Below are 22370 nucleotides of genomic sequence, written 5' to 3'. Positions count from 1 at the left end.
CAAGTATCACAGTATTATCAGGGTTGGAAGAGACCTCACAGACCATCAAGTCCAACCCTTTACCACAGAGCTCAAGGCTGGACCCTGGCACCAAGTGCCACGTCCAATCCTGCCTTGAACAGCTCCAGGGACGGCGACTCCACCACCTCCCCGGGCAGCCCATTCCAGTGTCCAATGACTCTCTCAGTGAAGAACTTTCTCCTCACCTCAAGCTTAAATCTCCCCTGGCACAGCCTGAGGCTGTGTCCTCTTGTTCTGGTGCTGGCCACCTGAGAGAAGAGAACAACCTCCTCCTGGCCACAACCACCCCTCAGGTAGCTGTAGACAGCAATAAGGTCACCCCTGAGCCTCCTCTTCTCCAGGCTAACCAATCCCAGCTCCCTCAGCCTCTCCTCGTAGGGCTGTGCTCAAGGCCTCTCCCCAGCCTCGTCGCCCTTCTCTGGACACGCTCAAGCATCTCAATGTCCTTCCTAAGGGAAGTCTGAACTCTGCAGCCAGAACTGTCTTCTGCCTTGCTCATTTGGCAGTCAAACTTAACATCATGTTGAGCAGCTTCTAATAGGAAAGAAGGGAAGCTGGGCAAAGGGGTAATGATTAACAAAGCTGGGAACTGCAAAATAGACTCTATTTCTCTTCCATATCAAGAGAACAATTTTGCTTAGGATTACTTTTATTTCTTTTTTTTTTCTAGTTTATTGTGACATTTAGAAGAACTTTTAAGGGTGATCTTCTTCAGAACTTAGGGGTAAAAGTGTTAGGCAAAATATTTTATCTCCCTTTTTGAAAGGCAAGGGGCATTTGTGAGAGGTTAGCACGTTATTTTTGTGACATGCAGTGGCAGTTTCCCTGTGAGGTGAATGTAATATCTCTAAGATGAGATTCCTCCTGATAGGGAAAAGCATCTAAGACGCTCAGATAACAGCCTTAAAGGAAATGAACAGTATTAGAAACAGCATTACCTAACCTGGCAGGACAGAATGTGTAACCTGAATGGTTAGACAAAGGAATAGGGTGCCCAGGGAGATGATGGGGTCACCATCTCTGCAGGTGTTCAGGAAATGTGTGCACATTGCACTTCTTGTCACGTTTAAATGACCAAGGTGGTCTTCAGTTGCATGATCTTAGAGATTTGTTTTCCAGCCAACACAATTCTATGATCCAAGCATTTTCTTGGAGATGTTTATAACAAGAACAGTGCTGCCTAGGGAGGTGGTGGAGTCATCATCCCTGGAGGTGTTCACGAAAAGACTGGATGAGGCACTTGGTGCCATGGTCTTGTTGATTGGCTAGGGCTGGGTGCTAGGTTGGACTGGATGATCTTGGAGGTCTCTTCCAACCTGGATGATTCTATGATTCTATAAGATGTATTTTTAGGTAGGTGTTTTTCTGACTCTGAATAGTAAAGGGTACTTGGGGTTATAAAAGGCATTAGCAACCAGCTGAACAGAGTTTGTTTTCATGTCTCTGCATTTATTCTGAGTTTCCTGTTTGCATGGTCTGGTGTAGCTCTGGAGCCCCCATTACAAGAGGGACGTGGAGATGCTAGAACATGTCCAGAGAAGTGCCATGAGGATTCTCAGAGGGCTGCAGCAGCTCTGCTGTTAGCACAGACTGAAAGAGTTGGGGCTGTGCAGGCTGCAGAAGAGGAGGCTCCCAGGTGACCTTCTTGTGGCCTTCCAGTATCTGAAGGGGGCCTGCAGAAAAGCTGGGGAGGGACCTTTTAGGCTGCCAGGGAGTGACAGGACTGGGGGGAATGGAGCAAAGCTGGAGATGGGAAGACTGAGACTGGATGTGAGGAGGATGTTGTTGAGCATGAGAGTGGTGAGAGGCTGGAATGGGTTGCCCAGGGAGATGGTTGAGGCCCCATGGCTGGAGGTGTTTAAGGCCAGGCTGGCTGAGGCTGTGGGCAGCCTGATCTAGTATAGGGTGTCTCTGCCCATAGCAGTGTAATTGGAACTAGGTGATCCTTGTGGTCCCTTCCAACCCTGACTGATTCTGTGATTCAGTGGTACTGGGCAGTAGGCTCCTCTGTATTTGTCCATGGAGAGAGTCTGCTGACTTGACCTCAGTTTTGATACATTTCACAGTATCACAACACACTTTCCTGACCTTGACTCATCATCCGTATTGCATATTTGTGAGCTCTCTGATTTTGCATTTCCTGTAGACCTGAAGCACAGGCAGTGCTGTCACAGCCACACTAACCCTGACTTCTCCACTGCACACACACTGCCTAGTGATAATGAATTATCACGCTCTGAACTACTGTTTACACTTCTAATGTGGATCATAGGATGAGAGTGGGTCACCAACAGTGCTAAGCACATCAGTTCTGTGTCCTTTTTCACCTTGGGATCACAGGATGTTAGGGGTTGGAAGGGACTCAAGGAGATCATTGAGTCCAACCCCCCTGCCAGAGCAGGACAATACCCTTACAATAAAGAAGTTCCCCTTGTGTTGAGGCAGAACCTCTTTTTTGCTGCAATTTACACCCATTGGTCCTTGTCTTATCCCAGGGAGCAGTGAGCAGAGCCTGTCCCCCCTGTCCTGGCCAGTCTTCAGATAATTATAAACATTTATCAAATCCCCTCTCAGTCTTTTCTTCTCCAGACTAAGAAACCCCAGGTGCCTCAGCCTGGGGGGGCTCCAGGCCCCTCATCATCCTCCTAGCCCTCCAATGGACCTTCTTCAGCAGATCCCTGTCCCTCTTCAACTGGGGAGCCCAAAACTGAACACAGTATTCAAGATGGGGTCTTAGCAGGGCAGAGTAGAGGGGAGGGGAACCTCCCTTGATCTGCTGGACACACTCTTCCTCATACACCCCAGGATCCCATTGGCCTTCTTGGCCACAAGGGCACATTGCTGTGCCATGGGGAACTTGTTAGCCACCAGCACCCCCAGGTCCCTCTCCACAGGGCTGCTCTCCAGCAGTCACCTCCCAGCCTGTACTGGTGCAGTTTGTTTTTCCTTCTCATATGCAGGACTCTGCATCTCATATTACATTTACCTTAGGGAGAATGGCACTTTGTAAGCAACTTCAGGGTAGTCCTCCACATCCACCTTCATGTGGCAATGGATTTCAAGTTTATAGAAATGAAATTCTGGACTACATCCCCATGGCATCTCCACCACAAATTTGGTTTCTTTTCTGAAACAGTTCCTTGTATCTATCTCTAGCCTCCCTGCTGCTTGCAATAGTAAAATACAAGGGATATTTCTGATGCAATTCACTGATAATCTGTCTTCAGATTTCACAGAATTTCTGTTGTTCATCTGCCTCTTGACTGAGAAAGCCAATCTCAAAAATGTTATTCCCAGCAGGGCTTTTTAATACTTCTTTAGAAAGATTGTGAATAATACTGGAGTTAGGTAAGAACTTTCATGTATGTATATGTGTGTGTATATATGTGTCTGTGTGATGTTGAGGTGCTGGAAGGTGTCCAGAGAAGGGCAACAAGGATGGTGAAAGGCCTGGAGCACAAACCCTATGAGGAGAGCCTGAGGGAGCTGGGATTGGTTAGCCTGCAGAAGAGGAGGCTCAGGGGTGACCTCATTGCTGTCTACAACTACATGAAGGGAGGCTATAGCTAGGTTGGGTTGAGCTCTTCTCCCAGACAACCAGCAACAGAACAAGGGGACACAGTCTCAAGTTATGCCAGGGGAGGTCTAGGCTGGATGTTAGGAGGAAGTTCTTCACAGAGAGAGTGATTGGCATTGGAATGGGCTGCCCAGGGAGATGGTGAAGTCTCCATCCCTGGAGGTGTTCAGGAAAAGCCTGGCTGAGGCACTTAGTGCCATGGTCTAGTTGACTGGATAGGGCTGGGTGTTGGGTTGGACTGGTTGATCTTGGACGTCTCTTCCAACCTGGTTGATTCTATGATTTATATGCATTAGGTGCTTCTCAGAATATTAATTTGAAACTGCCTTGCCATCTTGAAAATGCCTAAGATAAAGGAAATATTTAAGGGGGACAGGGGAGCAGAAGGAATGCACTAAAGGCAAAGTTAACAATGGCAGGTAAGCGCTTTCAAAGAAGTTAGCATTACAATGAGTTAGTGATCAACTGGACTAAAAGCTACCTGGACAGAGGCCACCAACATTACACAGCTGTGTTAAGAGCTGAAAGCCTTAGTTGAAAGAGCATCCTAGACTCTAAAGATCACAGGATGTTAGGGGTTGGAAAGCACCCAAGGAGGTCATCGAGTCCACCCCCCCTGCCAGAGCAGGACAATCCTATCTAACACAGATCACAGAGGAACACAGCCAGACAGGCCTGGAAAGGCTCCAGAGAAGGAGACTCCACAACCTCTCTGGGCAGCCTGTGCCAGTGCTCTGTGATTCTTAGAGTCAAGAAGTTCCCCCTTATGTTGAGCTGGAACCTCCTGTGTTGCAACTTACACCCATTGCTCCTTGTCCTATCCCAGGGAGCAGTGAGCAGAGCCTGTTCCCCCACTCCTGGCAGCCCTCAGATACTTATAAACATTTATCAAATCCCCTCTAAGTCTTCTCCAGACTAACAAGTCCCAAGTCTCTCAGCCTCTCCTGCTGTCTACAACTACCTGAAGGGAGGCTGTAGCCAGGTGGGGGTTGGTCTCTTCCGCCAGGGTACCAGCAACAGAACAAGGGGACGCAGTCTCAAGTTGTACTGGGGGAAGTCTAGGCTGGATGTCAGGAGGAAGTTGTTGGCAGAGAGAGTGATTGGCATTGGAATAGGCTGCCCAGGGAGGTGGTGGAGTCGCCGTGCCTGGAGGTGTTGAAGAAATGACTGAATAAGACACTTAGTGCCATGGTCTGGTTGACTGGCTAGGGCTGGGTGCTAGGTTGGACTGGATGAGTTTGGAGGTCACTTCCAACCTGGTTGATTCCATGATTCCTCATCAGCCATGCACTCCAGTCCTCTAATCATCCTTATAGCCCTCTGCTGGACTCTCTCCAGCAGGTCTCTGCCCGTTTTAAAACTGGAGAGCCTGAAACTGAACACAGTACTCAAGATGGGGTCTCACCAGGGCAGAGTAGATTAAGACATTAGAATAGAAAGATTATTAGCCTGATGAGAGTGAGATACAGAAGAGAATTGTGGAAGAAAAACAGTCAGGTTGCTGCAGGCAAAGGTGGGTATTAACTGACCTGAAAGAAACCTTAAATCTGATTGTGAGGTAAGATTAGAGTGTAGATAGGGGAAATATGAATAGGAAAAATTACTCTTTTACCTCTTAGCAATTTAGACTTTGTATCTTTGGGTAAAAGAATAAATACCTTTGCTTTGAAAAGATCCTTCTTGAGTCACTTTAATCAGTTGCTGTCACAGACTGCTGGAGGGATAAGGACTTCCAGCTGCAAATTTAGTCTATCATATCATCATGGTTATCAGGTGTAATCCAATGGAAGGGAAGGGACTGCCTGATTTAACCAAAGCAAGGTAGAGGCAGGAAGGCCTGCCACACAAGTGCAGTTGTGGTGAACAAAAGGAAGGCTTTCTCTGTGTCCAGGACAGAAAGTATGACTTTTGTTTTGGTTGGGTTGTTTTGTTTTCTTTCCTTTTCTGATATTTCTGTCTTTTCTTTTCATTCCTTCCTTCTTTTCTTCTTTTTATTTCTTCTTCTTTTTTTCTTCTTATTTCTTCCTTTTTTCCCTTTTTATATTTCTTCCTTTTTTTTATTTCTTCCTTTTTTCCTTTTTTTTATTTCTTCCTTTTTTCCCTTTTTTTATTTCTTCCTTTTTTCCCTTTTTTATTTCTTCCTTTTTTCCCTTTTTTTATTTCTTCCTTTTCCCCTTCTTTTTATTTCTTCCTTTTCCCCCATCTTTTTATTTCTTCCTTATTTTTTCTTCTTTTTATTTCTTCCTCTTTTTTCCTCTCTTTATTTCTTCCTTTTTTCCTCTCTTTATTTCTTCCTTTTTTCTTGTCTTTATTTCTTCCTTTTTCCCCCTTTTTTATTTCTTTCTTTTCCTTATTTTTATTTCTTTTTTTTCCCTTCTTTTTATTTCTTTTTTTTCCCTTATTTTTATTTCCTTTTTTCCTTCTTTTTATTTCTTCCTTTCTTCTTCTTTTTATTTCTCCCTTTTTTTCTTCTCTTTATTTCTTCCTTTTTTCCTTTCTTTTTTTTTCTTTCTTTTTATTTCTTTTTTTCCTTCTTTTTATTTCTTTTTTCCCTTCTTTTTATTTCTTCCTTCTTTTATCTTCTATTTCTCCCTTTTTTCTTCTCTTTATTTCTTCCTTTTTTCCTTTATTTTTTTCCTTCTTTTTATTTCTTTTTTTCCTTCTATTTCTTTTTTTTCCTTCTTTTTATTTCTTTTTTTTCCTTCTTTTTATTTCTTTTTTTCCTTCTTTTTATTTCTTTTTTTTCCTTCTTTTTATTTCTTCCTTCTTTTTTCTTCTTTTTATTTCTTCCTTTTTTTCTACTCTTTATTTCTTCCTTTTTTTCCCTTTTATTTCTTTCTTTTTTCCTTGTTTTTATTTCTTCCTTTTTTTCTTCTTTTTTATTTCTTCCTGTAAATGATAAATCCTAACAACATTTAAGATTCCTGTCACCTCTTTACCACTTCACTAATTATGTCAAAGGCTTAATGCACTACAGCTGTCTTCAGCATTTCTTGCTCCTGTTGTCTTCATAGCTGTGAATTCCTCTCAGAATTTTAATATAATGTGATTCTTTAGGTGTTACCTGCCCCCCTACTCTTATGAAATCACCCAGACTAGACTCAGCTGAGCTGGAAGTTAAGGAATGAAGCTTTGTATTTACAGCTCAGCACAATATAAAAACAGATATTAACAACATTTACAGCTATAGACAGGAATAGACAAGTTAAAAAGTAATACAGAAACACAGCAGCCCTCCCAGAAACCAGAGTCCCCAGGAGGGGCTCCCAACCACCCTTCCACTTCCTTTCCACCTGTCTACCTTATCCCAGACTTTGCCTTGTGTTCAAGATGAGTTTGGAGGGTCAGCCAGAGAGGTTAGGAAGCTGAAGGATTAGTTACACAGCAGGTTAGGGAGAGAAGTGCAGACAGCCAGAGCCAGAGAGTCACTCTGTTATCTGTGTTCTTGTTTTTATCCATCTCAGCAAGCCTGTGAGTGCAGCAGACATCACCACTGTTTCCTTTTCATGACCTATCAACTAATTCTTCTCGCCACAATATTCCAGCGAGCTTCAAACTAGCACATATAAAAAGTGGAACTCTGGATGTGGCATATTTAGCACATGTTGGTCATTTCATTCTTAACTCTTTAAAAAATCATCCACATAAGGCATCATAAATATTCATAGGCTATGTTATGTCTGCTGAGATGCTTCAAAGAAAAGTACAGGCTCATGTAATAGTCAATCCAGATGTTCAAACTTCTCTCTTAAAATTAGAGAGCTCCATCAAAAGCCACATGGGATATTCTTGATCACAGTATCACCAAGGTGGGAAGAGACCTCACAGATCATCAAGTCCAACCCTTTACCACAGAGCTCAAGGCCAGACCATGGCACCAAGTGCCACGTCCAATCCTGCCTTGAACAGCTCCAGGGACGGCGACTCCACCACCTCCCCGGGCAGCCCATTCCAGTGTCCAATGACTCTCTCAGTGAAGAACTTTCTCCTCACCTCAAGCCTAAATTTCCCCTGGCGCAGCCTGAGGCTGTGTCCTCTTGTTCTGGTGCTGGCCACCTGAGAGAAGAGAGAAACCTCCTCCTGGCCACAACCTCCCCTCAGGTAGTTGTAGACAGCAATAAGGTCACCCCTGAGCCTCCTCTTCTCCAGGCTAACCAATCCCAGCTCCCTCAGCCTCTCCTTGTAGGGCTATGCTCGACGCCTCTCACCAGCCTCGTCGCCAGGCAAGCAGCAACAGAACAAGAGGATGCAGTCTCACGTTGTGGTGAGGGAGGTCTAGGATGGATGTTAGGAGGAAGTTGTTGGCAGAGAGAGTGATTGGCATTGGAATGGGCTGCCCAGGAAGGTGGTGGAGTCACCATCCCTGGGGTTATAGAAGAAAAGCCTGGATGAGGCATTTAGTGCCATGGTCTAGTTGACTGGACAGGGCTGGGTGCTAGGTTGGTCTGGATGATCTTGGAGGTCTCCTCCAACCTGATTGATTCTGTGGACACAGACCTGTTAGTGCCACAGTGAGCAGTGGCACTCAAAACCACATCAGTACTGGCCAAACAAATAGGATGGGTTGTCACAGTTGAGCTGTGGTCTTTTGAAAGAATTTCTCCAGTACAGCATGCTTTAATTTGTTTGGTTTGGTTTTAAAAGGTGTCATGGTGGAGATTAAAACAGGTAATCTAGAAAGAGCTGTGACTTGGGGAAGAAAACAGCATCTTGGTACTTCAGCTCTGCCACCTCCCTCAACTCAGTGAAGGGTCTCAGCAGTAGCACAGCTCATTTCCACTCATGCACATGTGTGATGGATTCAACTCTTCACAGAGAGAGTGATTTGCATTGGAATTGGCTGCCCAGGGAGGTGGTGGAGGCACTGTCCCTTGAGGTCTTCAAGAAAAGACTGGATGAGGCACTTAGTGCCATGGTCTGGTTGACTGGATAGGGCTGGGTGCTAGGTTGGACTGGATGAGCTTGGAGTTCTCTTCCAACCTGCTTGATTCTATGATTTCTATGAACTCATCTCTGCTACTGTCTTGACATAGACATAGGGGGAAGTAACACAAAAAACACTCCAACTTTGAGTTGAGATGAATAAGCTGCTCAGGGAGGTGGTTGACTCACCAACCCTGGATGTGTTTTAAAGTCATTTGGATGTGGTGCTTGGGGATATGGTCTAGGGTGCACCTGGTAGTGTAGGGTTATTGGTTGGACTTGGTGATCCTGAAGGTCTTTTCCAATCTGAATTTTTCTGTGATTCTGTGAAAGTATTGAGATCTAGAAGTTTAACAAGAAAAAAAAAGAGATAATCCATTGTACTATAACCTTAGCCTGGGTGCAGAGAAATATGCAGAAAGCAAGAGCAGAAGCTCCTGTGCTAACCCCCCCGCTCCTCCATACTGCTGCCATTACAGTAGAAGACTTCAGCACTCCTAAACCTGGGAAATGAAAACAGTAACAATAACAGGAAGCCTCTCATGTTACACTCTGAACTTTAAGCTCCATAATACTTTGCTTCAGCCAGCACTTTAATTTTGAAGCTGGTATCACCTGAGCATGGTGTGAGTGGCAGCAGATTCAGTGCAACCCATGACAATATGGGAAGGATTAAAGCAGGGATGCAGAAAAAGAACCTGTGATCCAACTTGGTGAAAAAAATATGAGAGGATAGATCTGTTCTTTGAGTGACTGCATTTATACAAGTAGGTTGCACATGGCTTGTAGGACAGAACAGGTCAGTGAGCTTGTTTGTGCATGAAATGTGTGATGATGCTAGCATGCAATTGCATTAGGGCTGCAGTGTTCATTCTGACCTTACAGCTGTTGTGCTGCGAGAGGGACATTTTCAGCACTGGCTGAGGCAGTTTGAGGACTAATCTGGTAAGTATGATGTAACTTGAAGTAAGCACAAATGCAAGATACAGAGATCATAGAATCGACCAGGTTGGAAGAGACCTCCAAGATCATCCAGCCCAACCTAGCACCCAGCCCTAGCCAGTCAACTAGACCTTGGCACCAAGTGCCTCATCCAGTCTGTTCTTGAACACCTTCAGGGACGGTGCCTCCACCACCTCCCTGGGCAGCCCATTCCAATGCCAATCATTCTGCCAACAACTTCCTCCTACCACCCAGCCTAGACCTCCCCCAGCACAACTTGAGCCTGTGTCCCCTTGTTCCATTGCTTTATGCCTTATAGCTAAGGCTCCATTTCATACTTACTTGTTATCCTGTGGGTTTTCCTCTGAGAATTGCCATTTAATTTCAATTTAGAACATAAATTCCATGAGTTACCAATGCACAGAAGTTGATTTAACATGCCATTTGTGAAGCTAATGGTGCACATTGTAGCCCAAGTATTTCAGAGCTTCCACCCTGGGATTACAGATCCAAGATCAACTGTGCTAGTTTGAGCCTAGCTGGGATAGTTTGGTGAGAAGAATTAGAGGCTGTGAAAAGGAAACACTGGTGATGTCTGCTTCACTCATAGGCTTGCTGAGATGTATAAAAACAAGAACACAAATGTAGATAATGAAGTTGTTGCTCTCTGGTTCTAGGCTTCATCTCTTTCTCTCTCTAACCTAACTTGCTGTCTAAATAATTTCTCTGCTTCCTAACCCCTTTGTCCAACCCTCCAAACTACCTTGAGTATAAGGCAAAGTCTTGGATAAGGTAGAGGAGTGGGAGGAAGGTGGAAGGGTGGTTGGATGCTCCTCCAGGGAACTCAGGTTTCTGGGAGGGCTGCTGTGTTTCTGTATTACTTTTTACCTTGTCTATTTCTGTCTGTAGCTCTAAATATTGTAAATATCTGCTGATATCTTGTGCTAAGCTGTAAATATAAAGCTTCATTCCTTAACTTCCAGATTGGCTGAGTCTAGTCTGGGTGATTGTGTAAGGGGGAGGGGGGGGGAGGTAACACCTGAACTGTCACATGTAAAAAGCTATCTGATGCAAACAATTAGACAGTGAATCCCCACTTGTATACATCTTGATCTACTGGCTAGATATCTACAGGCCTGAGCTACTGTACCTGTTTGTCAATTAGGCAGGATAGAATGAGGCAGTTTTAACCTTCCCAGTCACACACCTTTCTTTCTGGTGATTTCTGTCATGTACATTTGAAAGTAGATCTTGTTATATTTAAGTAAAGACTGCATACCAGTAATAAATATATCCTGTGGCAAACCTCATGAACTGTGAAGCTTCTTGAGACTCTAGGAAAGAGTTAGATATCACTTGCCTGAGGGAAGAGATATGTGGATCAGCAAGACAGCTGGTTCCCTTCTCTCTGGTGCCCCTAACTTGCCTAGGGGCAGTTACTGCTGTCAGAGCTTTGCCTTGGTCCTGTTTGATGCATGTTCATTAGGCACAAGAGGAATGAGGATTTCCTTCACAAAAGGAAATCCAGGATTTTAAGTCAAATCTTATATTGCTTGTGATAATATGTGTAACAATACATCTTTATAGATGATCTGGATGAGGGCATGGAGTCAGTCATCAGCAAGTGTGCAGATGACACCAAGCTGGGGGCAAATGTGACTGAGTTAGAAGGCAGAAGGGCTCTGCAGCAGGACCTTGACCGCCTGGACAGATGGGCAGAGTCCAAGGGGACGGGGTTCAATAGCTCCAAGTGCAGGGTGCTGCACTTTGGCTACAACAACCCCATGGAGAGATACAGGCTGGGGTTGGAGTGGCTGGAGAGCAGCCAGACAGAGAGGGATCTGGAGGTGCTGATTGATACCCACCTGAACATGAGCCAGCAGTGTGCCCAGTTGGCCAAGAGAGCCAGTGGCATCCTGGCCTGCATCAGGAATGGTGTGGCCAGCAGGAGCAGGGAGGTCATTCTGCCCCTGTACTCTGCACTGGTTAGACCACACCTTGAGTGCTGTGTTCAGTTCTGGGCCTCCCAGTTTAGGAGGGACATTGAGATGCTTGAGTGTGTCCAGAGAAGGGCAACGAGGCTGGGGAGAGGTCTTGAGCACAGCCCTACGAGGAGAGGCTGAGGGAGCTGGGATTGGTTAGCCTGGAGAAGAGGAGGCTCAGGGGTGACCTCATTGCTGTCTACAACTACCTGAGGGGTGGTTGTGGCCAGGAGGAGGTTGTTCTCTTCTCTCAGGTGGCCAGCACCAGAACGAGAGGACACAGCCTCAGGCTGTGCCAGGGGAGATTTAGGCTGGAGGTGAGGAGAAAGTTCTTCACTGAGAGAGTCATTGGACACTGGAATGGGCTGCCCGGGGAGGTGGTGGAGTCGCCATCCCTGGAGCTGTTCAAGGCAGGATTGGACATGGCACTTGGTGCCATGGTCTAGCCTTGAGCTCTGTGGTAAAGGGTTGGACTTGATGATCTGTGAGGTCTTTTCCAACCCTGATGATACTGTGATACTGTGAACAAGCAATCATTTGAGGGAAGGATGCAGAAAGGGTGGGAAAGGGGATGGGCTGTGACACAGTTCAGCAGCAGAAACAAATTCAGATTGTGTAAGATGTGCTACTTTGAGGCTGATTTGCCTAGTTCAGGGAAAAAAACCATTCAGTGCATGAAGTGCACTTGTGAATGGCCTAAATAATTTGAGAACCCAGTTGCAGTTCAGTGACATCTACCTCAGCTTGTTTGCATGGTTTCTGATGCCTGTCAGCCACTCAGGACCATACTGCTTATCACACAAGTAGAAAGCTGGTTTTATTTGGCTTGTCGAGCATCTTTTCAAGCTGTGAGCCCTGAGCAAAACTGTTCTTCTAATGTCAAAAGATCTTGGTCTGCCACGCTGCCATTCTGTTTCCTTTTTCATTTGTCTCCTTCTCCTCATTTGTTCTAGCTCTTTAGTTTTCCCATCTGGGATTGTGAGGTGTAAATAGTGACAATTTAGTATATCCAGTAATTCAGATAATCATTGGATAATCTGTCATGGCAGGTTACTATTCATAAATGTGCTGGTTGGAGGCCAATTGGAATGTTTTAGTAAGAAAAATTAGATGATAGGCTGTGAAAAGGAAACACTGGTGATGTCTGCTGCACTCATAGGCTTGCTGAGATGTATAAAAACATGAATGCAAACATAGATAAGACAGTGGGGGTCAGAGTGTGTGTGTCTGTTTCTGTTGCAGTGGGTGCCCTGGGCTGCTTCTGGGTAACTAATCTTTCTGCTTTTAACCCCATTTGCCAATCCTCCAACCTCACCTTGCACGTAAGGCAAACTCTGGGATAAGGTAGAGGAGTGGAAAGAAGGTGGAAGGGTGGATGGGAGCCCCTCCTGGGGACTGATTTCTGGGAGGGCTGTTGTGTTTCTGTATTACTTTAACTTCTAGGTAGCAGTAAATATTGTAAATATCTGCTTGTATCTTGTGCTAAGCTGTAAATACAAAGCTTCATTCCTTAATTTCCAGATTGGCTGCGTCTAATCTGGGTGATTTCATGAGAGTGGGAAGGCAGGGAACTCCCAAACCATCATAAGGTGTAGTTCATCCAAGAAAATGGTCTTCATTTTTGTTGTGGTTAGCTAAAACAAAGAACTGAGATATGAATACAGACACAGTTACAGTAGGAGAGATGTTATCAGCTGGTCATTTCATACAATCTTAGTGCCATCAGCCAAAAAGACATCCATTATCACACATAATGCTTTGTATCTTGTGGACTTAGGAAAACAGACCAAAGGATTGGCTGAAAATGCAGCACTTTGCATTACTCTTGTATATTTCTGTCTGTAGCTGTAAATATTGTAACTACCTGCTTGTATATTGTGCTATGCTCTGAATATAAAGTTTCATTCCTTAACTTCCAGCTGGCTGAGTCTAGTCTGGGTTATTTCATAAGACTGGGGGGCAAGTAACTCCCGAACCATCACATCATGGTTTTAGGAAGGGCAGGTCCTGCCTCACCAACCTGATCTCCTTTTATGACCAGGTTCCCTGCCTGGTGAATGTGGGGCAGGCTGTGGATGGAGTCCACTTGGACTTCAGCAAAGCCTTTGACACTGTCTGCCACAAGAAGCTCCTAGCCAAGCTGCCAGCTCATGGCTTGGACAGATTCACTCTGTGCTGGATCAAGAACTGGCTGGATGTCAGAGCCCAGAGAGTGGTGGTGAATGGTGCCACATCCAGTTGGCAGCTGTCACTAGTGGTGTGCCCCAGGGATCAGTGCTGGGCCCAGTCCTGTTCAGTATCTTTATTGATGATCTGGACGAGGGCATTGAGTCCAGCATCAGTAAGTTTGTAGATGACACCAAGCTAGGAGCAGGTGTTGATCTGTTGGAAGGTAGGAGAGCCCTGCAGAGGGACCTGGCCAGGCTGGATGGGTGGGCAGAGGCCAATGGGATGAGACTGAACAAGGCCAAGTGCAGGGTTCTGCACTTTGGCCACAACAACCCCAAGCAGTGCTATAGGCTGGGGACTGAGTGGCTGGAAAGCAGCCAGGAGGAAAGGGACCTGGGGATACTGATAGATAGTAAGCTGAAGATGAGGCAGCAGTGTGCCCAAGTGGCCAAGAGAGCCAATGGCATCCTGGCCTGCATCAGGAACAGTGTGGACAGCAGGACAAGGGAGGTTATTCTGCCCCTGTACTCAGCACTGGTCAGGCCACACCTTGAGTACTGTGTCCAGTTCTGGGCTCCTCAATTCAAGAAGGATGTTGAGGTGCTGGAACATGTCCAGAGAAGGGCAACAAAGCTGGTGAGGGGCCTGGAGCACAAATCCTATGAGGAGAGGTTGAGGGAGCTGGGCCTGTTTAGCCTGGAGAAGAGGAGGCTCAGGGGTGATCTTATTACTGTGTACAACTACCTGAAGGGGCATTGTAGCCAGGTGGGGGGTGGCCTCTTCTCCCGGGCAACCAGCAATAGAAGAAGGGGACACAGTCTCAAGTTGTGCCAGGGTAGGTCTAGGCTGGATGTTAGGAAGAAGTTCTTCCCAGAGAGAGTGATTGGCATTGGAATGGGCTGCCCAGGGAGGTGGTGGAGGCACCGTCCCTGGAGGTCTTCAAGAAAAGACTGGATGGGGCACTTAGTGCCATGGTCTGGTTGACTGGGTAGGGCTGGGTGCTAGGTTGGACTGGATGCTCTTGGAGGTCTCTTCCAACCTGGTTGATTCTATGATTCTATGATCAAGTTTCCGATGACACTGTTTCTGATGTGTATGTTGCTGTACGTGCTTCTTGTATCTGATTAAAGGTATTGCTTTGGATCTCACAGGCCGGAACCAGTACTGTGGACAAAGGATGGTGGAGAACTGCCAGATCCAGAGAGAATGGTTGTCAATGGCAGGGTCCTAAGCATCAGTTTCCTAAATAAAACGGACAATGGCACATACCGATGTGAAGCAAAAAATCCCATCGGCCGAAACAGCACAGAATATGTCCTGATAGTACATGGTGAGTATGTTCATGTTGGCTTTTTGGTGCATGTTATGCATATGCAGCATTTCAGCAAAGTACAGTCAGTTGCTTGTGATCATTACCAAAAGAGTAACTAGAAAATAAAAAAGGAAAATATAATTGCACTTTTATTGATGCTATCGATAACCCAGTTGTGTTTTCCTTCCTTTTTACTGCCCTGCCTGTCTTCAAAGAGTTTAAGCAAAACTTATTCTCTTACTGTGTGAACTTTTTGCAAAGTAAGCACCTGCAAAGTTGTTATGTAGTTGTCAAGGTCCAGAGGAGCAGAGATTAACAGCATCTCTGTCCAGGGGAGCAAGACCAGTTCTTATGGATTCCGTGTTGTGAAGTTAAGGTGCAAACGAGACCATAGATCACCATGAAACTGTTTATTAAAGGATAAGGTTGGGCAAAACGGAGGGAGAGAGGGGAAAAGGGGGAGAGAAAGATAAAGAGATCGATGGAGAAGAAAAAAAAAGGAGCAGGGAAGGGAAAAGGGGCTGTGAGCATATTACCCTCAGTCGCAGATGAAGGAGTGAGAGAGAGAGACAGGTGCGTGGCCCAGGGATGATCTTCTGCGGAGTTTGTCAGAGGTTCTTCAGGCGGTGTGCAGCTCTGGTGGTCTGGTGATGGTCTGCCCTCGGTGGTCCAGTGGGAATGGTGGTCCGGTGGGAATGCCACTCACTTTGGCAGGCATTTCTCCTGCCTTTTTATACAGTTTTCTGCTCAGTGTCCAACTGCAGCCCCCCCCCCCAGGGCATCTTCCTGTGCATTCTCATGCATTCGCAGGGGTCCGGCCTCCGCCCTCTCTCGGCTACACCTGTCCACACCCTGCATACACATCCCTTGGGGGCAGCTGAGATAAGATGGAGGCTTCCTGGGCAGTCCAGCCAGGGTGAGGTCCAGGAGTTTCAAAGGTGTTGTCTGTTGATTTGCATCTCTGAGCTTTTGGGCCAAGCACGGAGTCTGAGTCCCAGAAGCAACAAGATTAAGGAGAGATGATGCAATCTTTGTTGATTAAGGAGGGACGATGCAATCTTTATCTTTGTCGATTAACAAGAGAGAGGATCAGACTCTCACAGTAGTGTGTTGGTACTGTTTTATACGCGCTCACCTCGGGCACACGGCGTTCAGATAAAGCTGGTTACAAAAGGATATATGAAGAGAAATATGGAAGCACAAACCAGAAGAGTGCTTGAGGTTTGGGTTTTGTTTTTTTTTTAGTTTATAGACCACCAAAGGCAGGACATCAGCTACTCTCCTTAACACAAGTTATAATCTGCAACTAAGAAAATTCAGCTCCTGTAAGTTTGCTGATCATCATCTGGCTTATCGTTAGTCCTCAAAAATATGGCATGTCCTAAAGTGAAAATGCTTCTGACAAAATCTTCTTGTAGTAAAATAGGGAGGCTCATGTTAAATTGCACTTGATTTGTTTTCCTTAACTAGGCAACAATGAGAGAAGTATCTGCCTTTTATTTGATCAGGAAATTGCTGTAACTGAAGTATAGGAGGAACTACAACACAAAGTTAGCATTTCCCTTCTTCCCTGGGTTAGGGTGAATCTCTCCCCTGGTAGAATACTCACTACAACACAGATTTTTGGAAAGTCAGGGAAAAATGAAATTGTATTTCTTGCAGTTTAAATATAACAGCATAAGGAGAATAAACTACTAGAGAAATAGAATAACCTTAAGGAAGATTGGGAATGGGTCAAGCGGCAGCAAAGCAGCAGCCAAAACAGCGTCAGGGGAAGACAGCAGCGGACGCAGCAGAAGCAGCAAGGGGAAGGTCCAAGCTGTGCTTCCAGGCTTGTGGCCGTTTGAGCTGATCCTCTAGCTCAGACATAGGGGAGAAATGAACATTCCAGGCATAGGCCACATAAATGGCAACAATAGATAAATTAATATCATTTCATTGGAGCATCAAGAACTTAATGTCTAGAAGCACAGTTTGTTCTCCCCCTTCACCCGCTGGCTTCTGCTGCTGCAGCTTCGCCTATCTTCCCCGGCTGCTGTTTTGGCTATTGCTGCTTCTGCTGCTTCGCCGCCGCTTGACCCCCTCCCTATCTCCCTTAAGGTTATTGTATTGTTTTCTTTTTTTCCTTCCTTCCTTCTCTAGTTATTATTTCTCTTTACATTGTTATACTTATATTATAAGAAAATACAATTTCATCTTTCCCTAACTTTCAAAAAGTAGGGGGGTTTGTGTTGTGAATTTCTTCCCGGGGGAGGGATCAGCCCAAACCCGGGACAAGGCATAAAGCTCTTGATGCTGTATTAACTTATCCATTGTTGCCATTATATGGCCTATCCCTACAATCTTCACCTCTCCACTCAGAGCTTCTACTTCTAAGTTTCTCTGCTCCAAATATTATGTCTGAGCTATAAATCCAGCTCGAACAGCCACACCTTCAATACAGTCTTGTAATATGGATCTAGCAGTTTGAAAACATAATGTTCTCTAACCACAGAGATCTATATGATAATTCCAGGAAGACTGAGTTCTGTGACTTGAGTTTTAACCTAAGTGAATAGAGAGGCAAACACTCCAGTGTAATTCATGATGGTACTTTATTTTTTCTCGAAGTTTTTGGGGGTTTAGTAATACAACTTCTGCTTACAATTGTAACAAAATAATGCACCAGTCTAATAGAAATTATCTTATGTGAATAGACATGCCAACTGTACATATTTAATTTGCTCTTGATGAATTGAGGTGTAATAAATGTGTTTGTTTGGTGTTTGTGAGGTCTCAAACCCAGTTTTTGCTAAAGGTTAGACTTGCTATTAGGTATTTGGCAGAAAACTTCTACTAGGTGCTACTGTTAACTTTCAGTAACTCAAACCTGAGTTTTGCTAAAGGCTTAACTTGCTTTTAGGTATTTGACAGAAAACTTCTAAGTGCTACTTTTAACTTTCAGTAACTCAAAACCAATTTTTGCTAAAGGTTTAACTTGCTTTTAGGTATTTGGCAGAAAACTTCTGCTAAGTGCTACTTTTAACTTTCAATAGCAATCTCCTTTTTTTTGGCACTGTTGATGAAATTTGACTTATCAAAAGAGCTCTGTAGTTTATCTTTCATTTTTCTTCAAGCTCCCTGTTAGTTTATGTAGGATTAGTGGCAGAAGTAAAGAGGAGGTCTTTGCGTGAGGAACGCAGAGCCTGTACTGCTGCGTGAGTATTTCTGTTTTAAAGACAAACAGAAGAACTCTAACCTCTACTTAGATGGATAACTACAAAAAGAGTGAAGAAAATGTGTTTTTAAGACAAACAGAAGAACTCTAACCTCTACTTAGATGGATAACTACAAAAAGAGTGATGAAAATGTGTTTTGCATCCCAGAAGTGGTGCTGCATTGGTTGTTGGCTGCAGGCACAAAGCGCACTGCTTTTGACGAGGCAACGGCTTCTGCACTAACCAAATATTGAAACTTCTGTCGTTTGTGGGCTTCAACCAATTTATTTATGTGTTTATTTCTGCAAAGGTGGCCTTTTCTTAGGGGTAGATTTTTCTGTTGTGGTGGCTTGGCAATATAGCTCTATCAAAGAATAATTCACATTCCCCTACGTGCGTTTCACCTAGTGCCATGTCCCCTGTTGATCTGATTATCTCGCAGCAACTTCATGGCAGTCTGTAAAATCATTCATTATCAGGAAGGCATTTCTGTTATGTTTGGCAGCACATTAGGCATGTTATCAGGTTTAGCTTGCACACTGCTGACCTTTTCTGTTCTGAGTACCAGAGTTTCTCAAATTGCATTCCTATAATTCCAGTGTCAGAGCTAGAGGAGTTAAATGTCAGGTGCTTTTGAGGTTTCTGAAACAATGATAGTAGTGACAGGCTGTGTAGTGGTGTTTAGTGCTGAACAATTTACTGCATTTCAGAGTTTTTCAGTACAGAAGAGAGATGGACACAATAATTTGGTCAGGTTTAGCACAATCACTTATATAGCTGGACTTAAGTGGTGTCTTACCCCTTCTGTAGCTTGTTATATTTACAAATGTCTCTAGTGAAACAATTCTCCCCCAAATTATACTACATTCTCTGTCTCTCTGGGGGCTAGAAGACTTACTTTTTGTCAATTTATGAGATATATCCTTCCATTTAATAGGGAATGTATTTTTCCTAAGTATCTTCTGAAATATATATGGTTACCTAGGACTCTCCTTTGATCTCTGACCCTTTTCCCTGTGCTTAATGTGTCCATTTAACTTATTTTGTCCTACTCCAGCTGTTAGAGCTGATTTATCATAGAAGTATGCCTTCTTACCATGGCTCCTAGACTTCTTATACAAGTAATAAGGAGAAGTATATTCACAAAGATATTGAGGAGGAGAGAGGAGGAAGCTGCATAAGAGAGAATTTATTCACAAGAGATTATTTTAAATTGCAGGTCAGGCAAGTAAGGTGTGGGGTGAGTGACCTGCTGCATCTGTAAGGAGTAAGTCCTAAGTGCTGCAAGTGCTGGTACCCACTGCCTTAGTGGAGTTTCTGGAAGTCCAGCTCCACAGCTGTTAAACAACTAGCAATACTGGAGAGCAGCCAGGAAGAGAGGACCTGGGGGTACTGGTAGATAGTAGGCTAAAGATGAGGCAGCAGTGTGCCCAGGTGGCCAAGAGAGCCAATGGCATTCTGGTGTGGATCAAGAACAGTGTGGCCAGCAGGACAAGGGAGGTTATTCTTCCCTTGTACTCAACACTGGTTAGGCCACATCTTAAGTCCATGTCCAGTTCTGGGCCCCTCAATTCAAGAGAGATGTTGAGGTACTGGAAGGTGTCTAGAGAAGACCAACAGAGTTGGTGAGAGGCCTGGAACACAAACCCTGTGAGGAGAGGCTGAGGGAGCTGGGGGTGTGCAGCCTGCAGAAGAGGAGGCTCAGGGCAGACCTCACTGATGTCTACAACTACCTGAAGGGAGGCTGTAGCCAGGTGGGGTTGCTCTCTTCTGGCAGGCAACCAGCAACAGAACAAGGGGACACAGTCTCAGGTTGTGCTGGGGGAGGTCTAGGCTGGATGTTAGGAGGAAGTTGTTGTCAGAGAGAGTGATTGGCATTGGAATGGGCTGCCCAGGGAGGTGGTAGAGTCACTGTCCCTGGAGATGTTCAAGCAAAGCCTGGCTGAGGCACTTAGTGCCATGGCCTAGTTGACTGGCTAGGGCTGGGTGATAGGTTGGACTGGATGATCTTGGAGATCTCTTCCAGCCTGACTGATTCTATAATTTGTATACTCTCTGCCCAAAGGAGTTGCAGTGATGTAGATTCCATTTTTTCAGGCAAGCTTGTGTGAAAATACAGAGGACATCAATGGAAGGTATCCTCTGCAAGTGTGTGGGAGTGTGACCTAATTCAGTCTTTCTCAACTAAACTGTCATTTCCTGGGCACTTTTTTTTTCTTTTCTTTTTCTCACTTCAACATATTTTCTGTTTTGTTAAAGTTGTAATATTTCATCTGCCTTCTATATTTTTTTCCCCTATGAAATCCCTCTCTGTGAGACTCAATTAACTTAATTCTCTCTGTTTCTGAAGTTATCAACCTAACTCAGAGGAGATTTAGGCAGCTGTAGTTTAGAGAGAAGCTAACCTAAAAAAACAAAGTATAGAATCATAGAATCAAGCAGGTTGGAAGAGACCTCCAAGATCATCCAGTCCAACCTAGCACCCAGCCCTAGCCAGTCAACCAGACCATGGCACTAAGTGCCTCATCCAGGCTTTGCTTGAAGACCCCCAGGGACGGTGCCTCCACCACCTCCCTGGGCAGCCCATTCCAATGCCAATCACTCTCTCTGTGAAGAACTTCTTCCTAACATCCAGCCTATACCTACCCTGGCACAACTTGAGACTGTGTCCCCTTGTTCTATTGCTGGTTGCCTGGGAGAAGAGGCCACCCCCCACCTGGCTACAGCCTCCCTTCAGGTAGTTGTAGACAGCAATAAGATCACCCCTGAGCCTCCTCTTCTCCAGGCTGAACAGGCCCAGCTCCCTCAACCTCTCCTCATAGGATTTGTGCTCCAGGCCCCTCACCAGCTTTGTTGCCCTTCTCTGGACATGTTCCAGCACCTCAACATCCTTCTTGAATTGAGGGGTCCAGTTAGAGATTAAAGGTAAGGAAAATGTTTATGTGTATTAATTATACAAACCAAGCAAAGAGTCTCTCATGGTTTTAGCTGGACCAACTTAGACTCCAAATTACCTAGAGAAGTAGTATTTTTCCACTGTAAATGATGATGAGACAGTGCAGTTTTGATGTTAAGAGATGTCACTGGAAACAAATATTGCTATAAGCAGATGAATGGCAATCTGACTAATATAATTAGTGCCTGATAACATGAAAAGTCTTTTTAGATTTGTAGTGTAATTAAAGAAATCTGACTTCAGGAAATGGAATGGATTTGAATCACATAAAAGACACAGGCTATTAAATATGCTTGTACTGCTTTACAGAATCAACATAACTACTATTTTCTTTTTTCTTTACTTTTATTAGTAATTCTGTATTGGGTTTGGCTGAGATAGAGTTAGTTCTTCCCATGGCATCTTTCTTTAATGCTACATTTTATAGTGGTAGCTGGAAATGTGTTGATGACACACCTCTGTTTTGGCTGTGTTTTTTCCAACATTCTTCCCTCAAAGGTAGGCTGAGAGATGGGCAAGAGCTTGGGAAGGGACATGGCCAGGTCAGCCGACCCAGACTGACCAAAGCAGTATTCCATACCATATGATCATAGAATCAAGCAGGTTGGAAGAGACCTCCAAGATCAGCCAGGCCAATCTAGCACCCAGCCCTAGCCAATCAACCAGACCATGGCACCGAGTGCCTCATCCAGGCTTTTCTTGAAGACCTCCAGGGATGGTGACTCCCCCACCCCCACCCCGGGCAGCCCATTCCAATGCCAATCACTCTTTCTGTGAAGAACTTCCTTCTAACATCCAGCCTGTACTTCCCCCAACACAACCTGAGACTGTGTCCCCTTGTTCTGTCGCTGGTTGTCTGGGAGAAGAGACCAACCCCCACTTGGCTGCAACCTCCCCTCAGGTAGTTGTAGACAGCAATGAGATCTGCCCTGAGCCTCCTCTTCTCCAGGCTGCACACCCCCAGCCCTCTCAGCCTCTCCTCACAGGGCTGTGCTCCAGGCCCCTCACCAGCTTCGTTGCCCTTCTCTGAACACATTCCAGCACCTCAACATCTCTCTTGAATTGAGGGGTGCAGAACTGGACACGGTACTCAAGGTGTGGCCTGAGCAGTGTTGAGTACAGGGCAAGAATAACCTCCTTCATCCTACTGGCCACACTGTTCCTGATGCAGGCCAGGATGCCATTGGCTCTCTTGGCCACCTGGGCACACTGCTGCCCCATGTTCAGCTATTCTCTGCCAGTACCCCCATGTCCCTTTCTTCCTGGCTACTCTCCAGCCACTCTGTCCCCG

At 45.1% G+C, this 22370-nt stretch overlaps 1 protein-coding gene across 5 annotated transcripts in view; it reads left to right on the top strand.

The window, feature by feature from the left end:
• The window catches only part of CADM2 (cell adhesion molecule 2), an 871614-nt gene that overhangs the window by 739307 nt on the left and 109937 nt on the right, over window positions 1-22370 (top strand). For all 5 annotated transcript variants that reach the window (XM_064152285.1, XM_064152286.1, XM_064152284.1 and 2 more), the window contains one exon: window positions 14766-14944. In XM_064152285.1, the coding sequence (XP_064008355.1) occupies window positions 14766-14944 (179 nt within the window). The remainder of the gene's footprint in view (window positions 1-14765; window positions 14945-22370) is intronic.

This window comes from Pogoniulus pusillus, chromosome 12, assembly GCF_015220805.1.
Source record: "Pogoniulus pusillus isolate bPogPus1 chromosome 12, bPogPus1.pri, whole genome shotgun sequence".
NCBI classification, from domain to species: Eukaryota; Metazoa; Chordata; class Aves; order Piciformes; family Lybiidae; genus Pogoniulus; species Pogoniulus pusillus.
The sequence above is the reverse complement of the archived record's forward strand: the minus strand, read 5'-3'. Positions and strand labels throughout refer to the sequence as shown.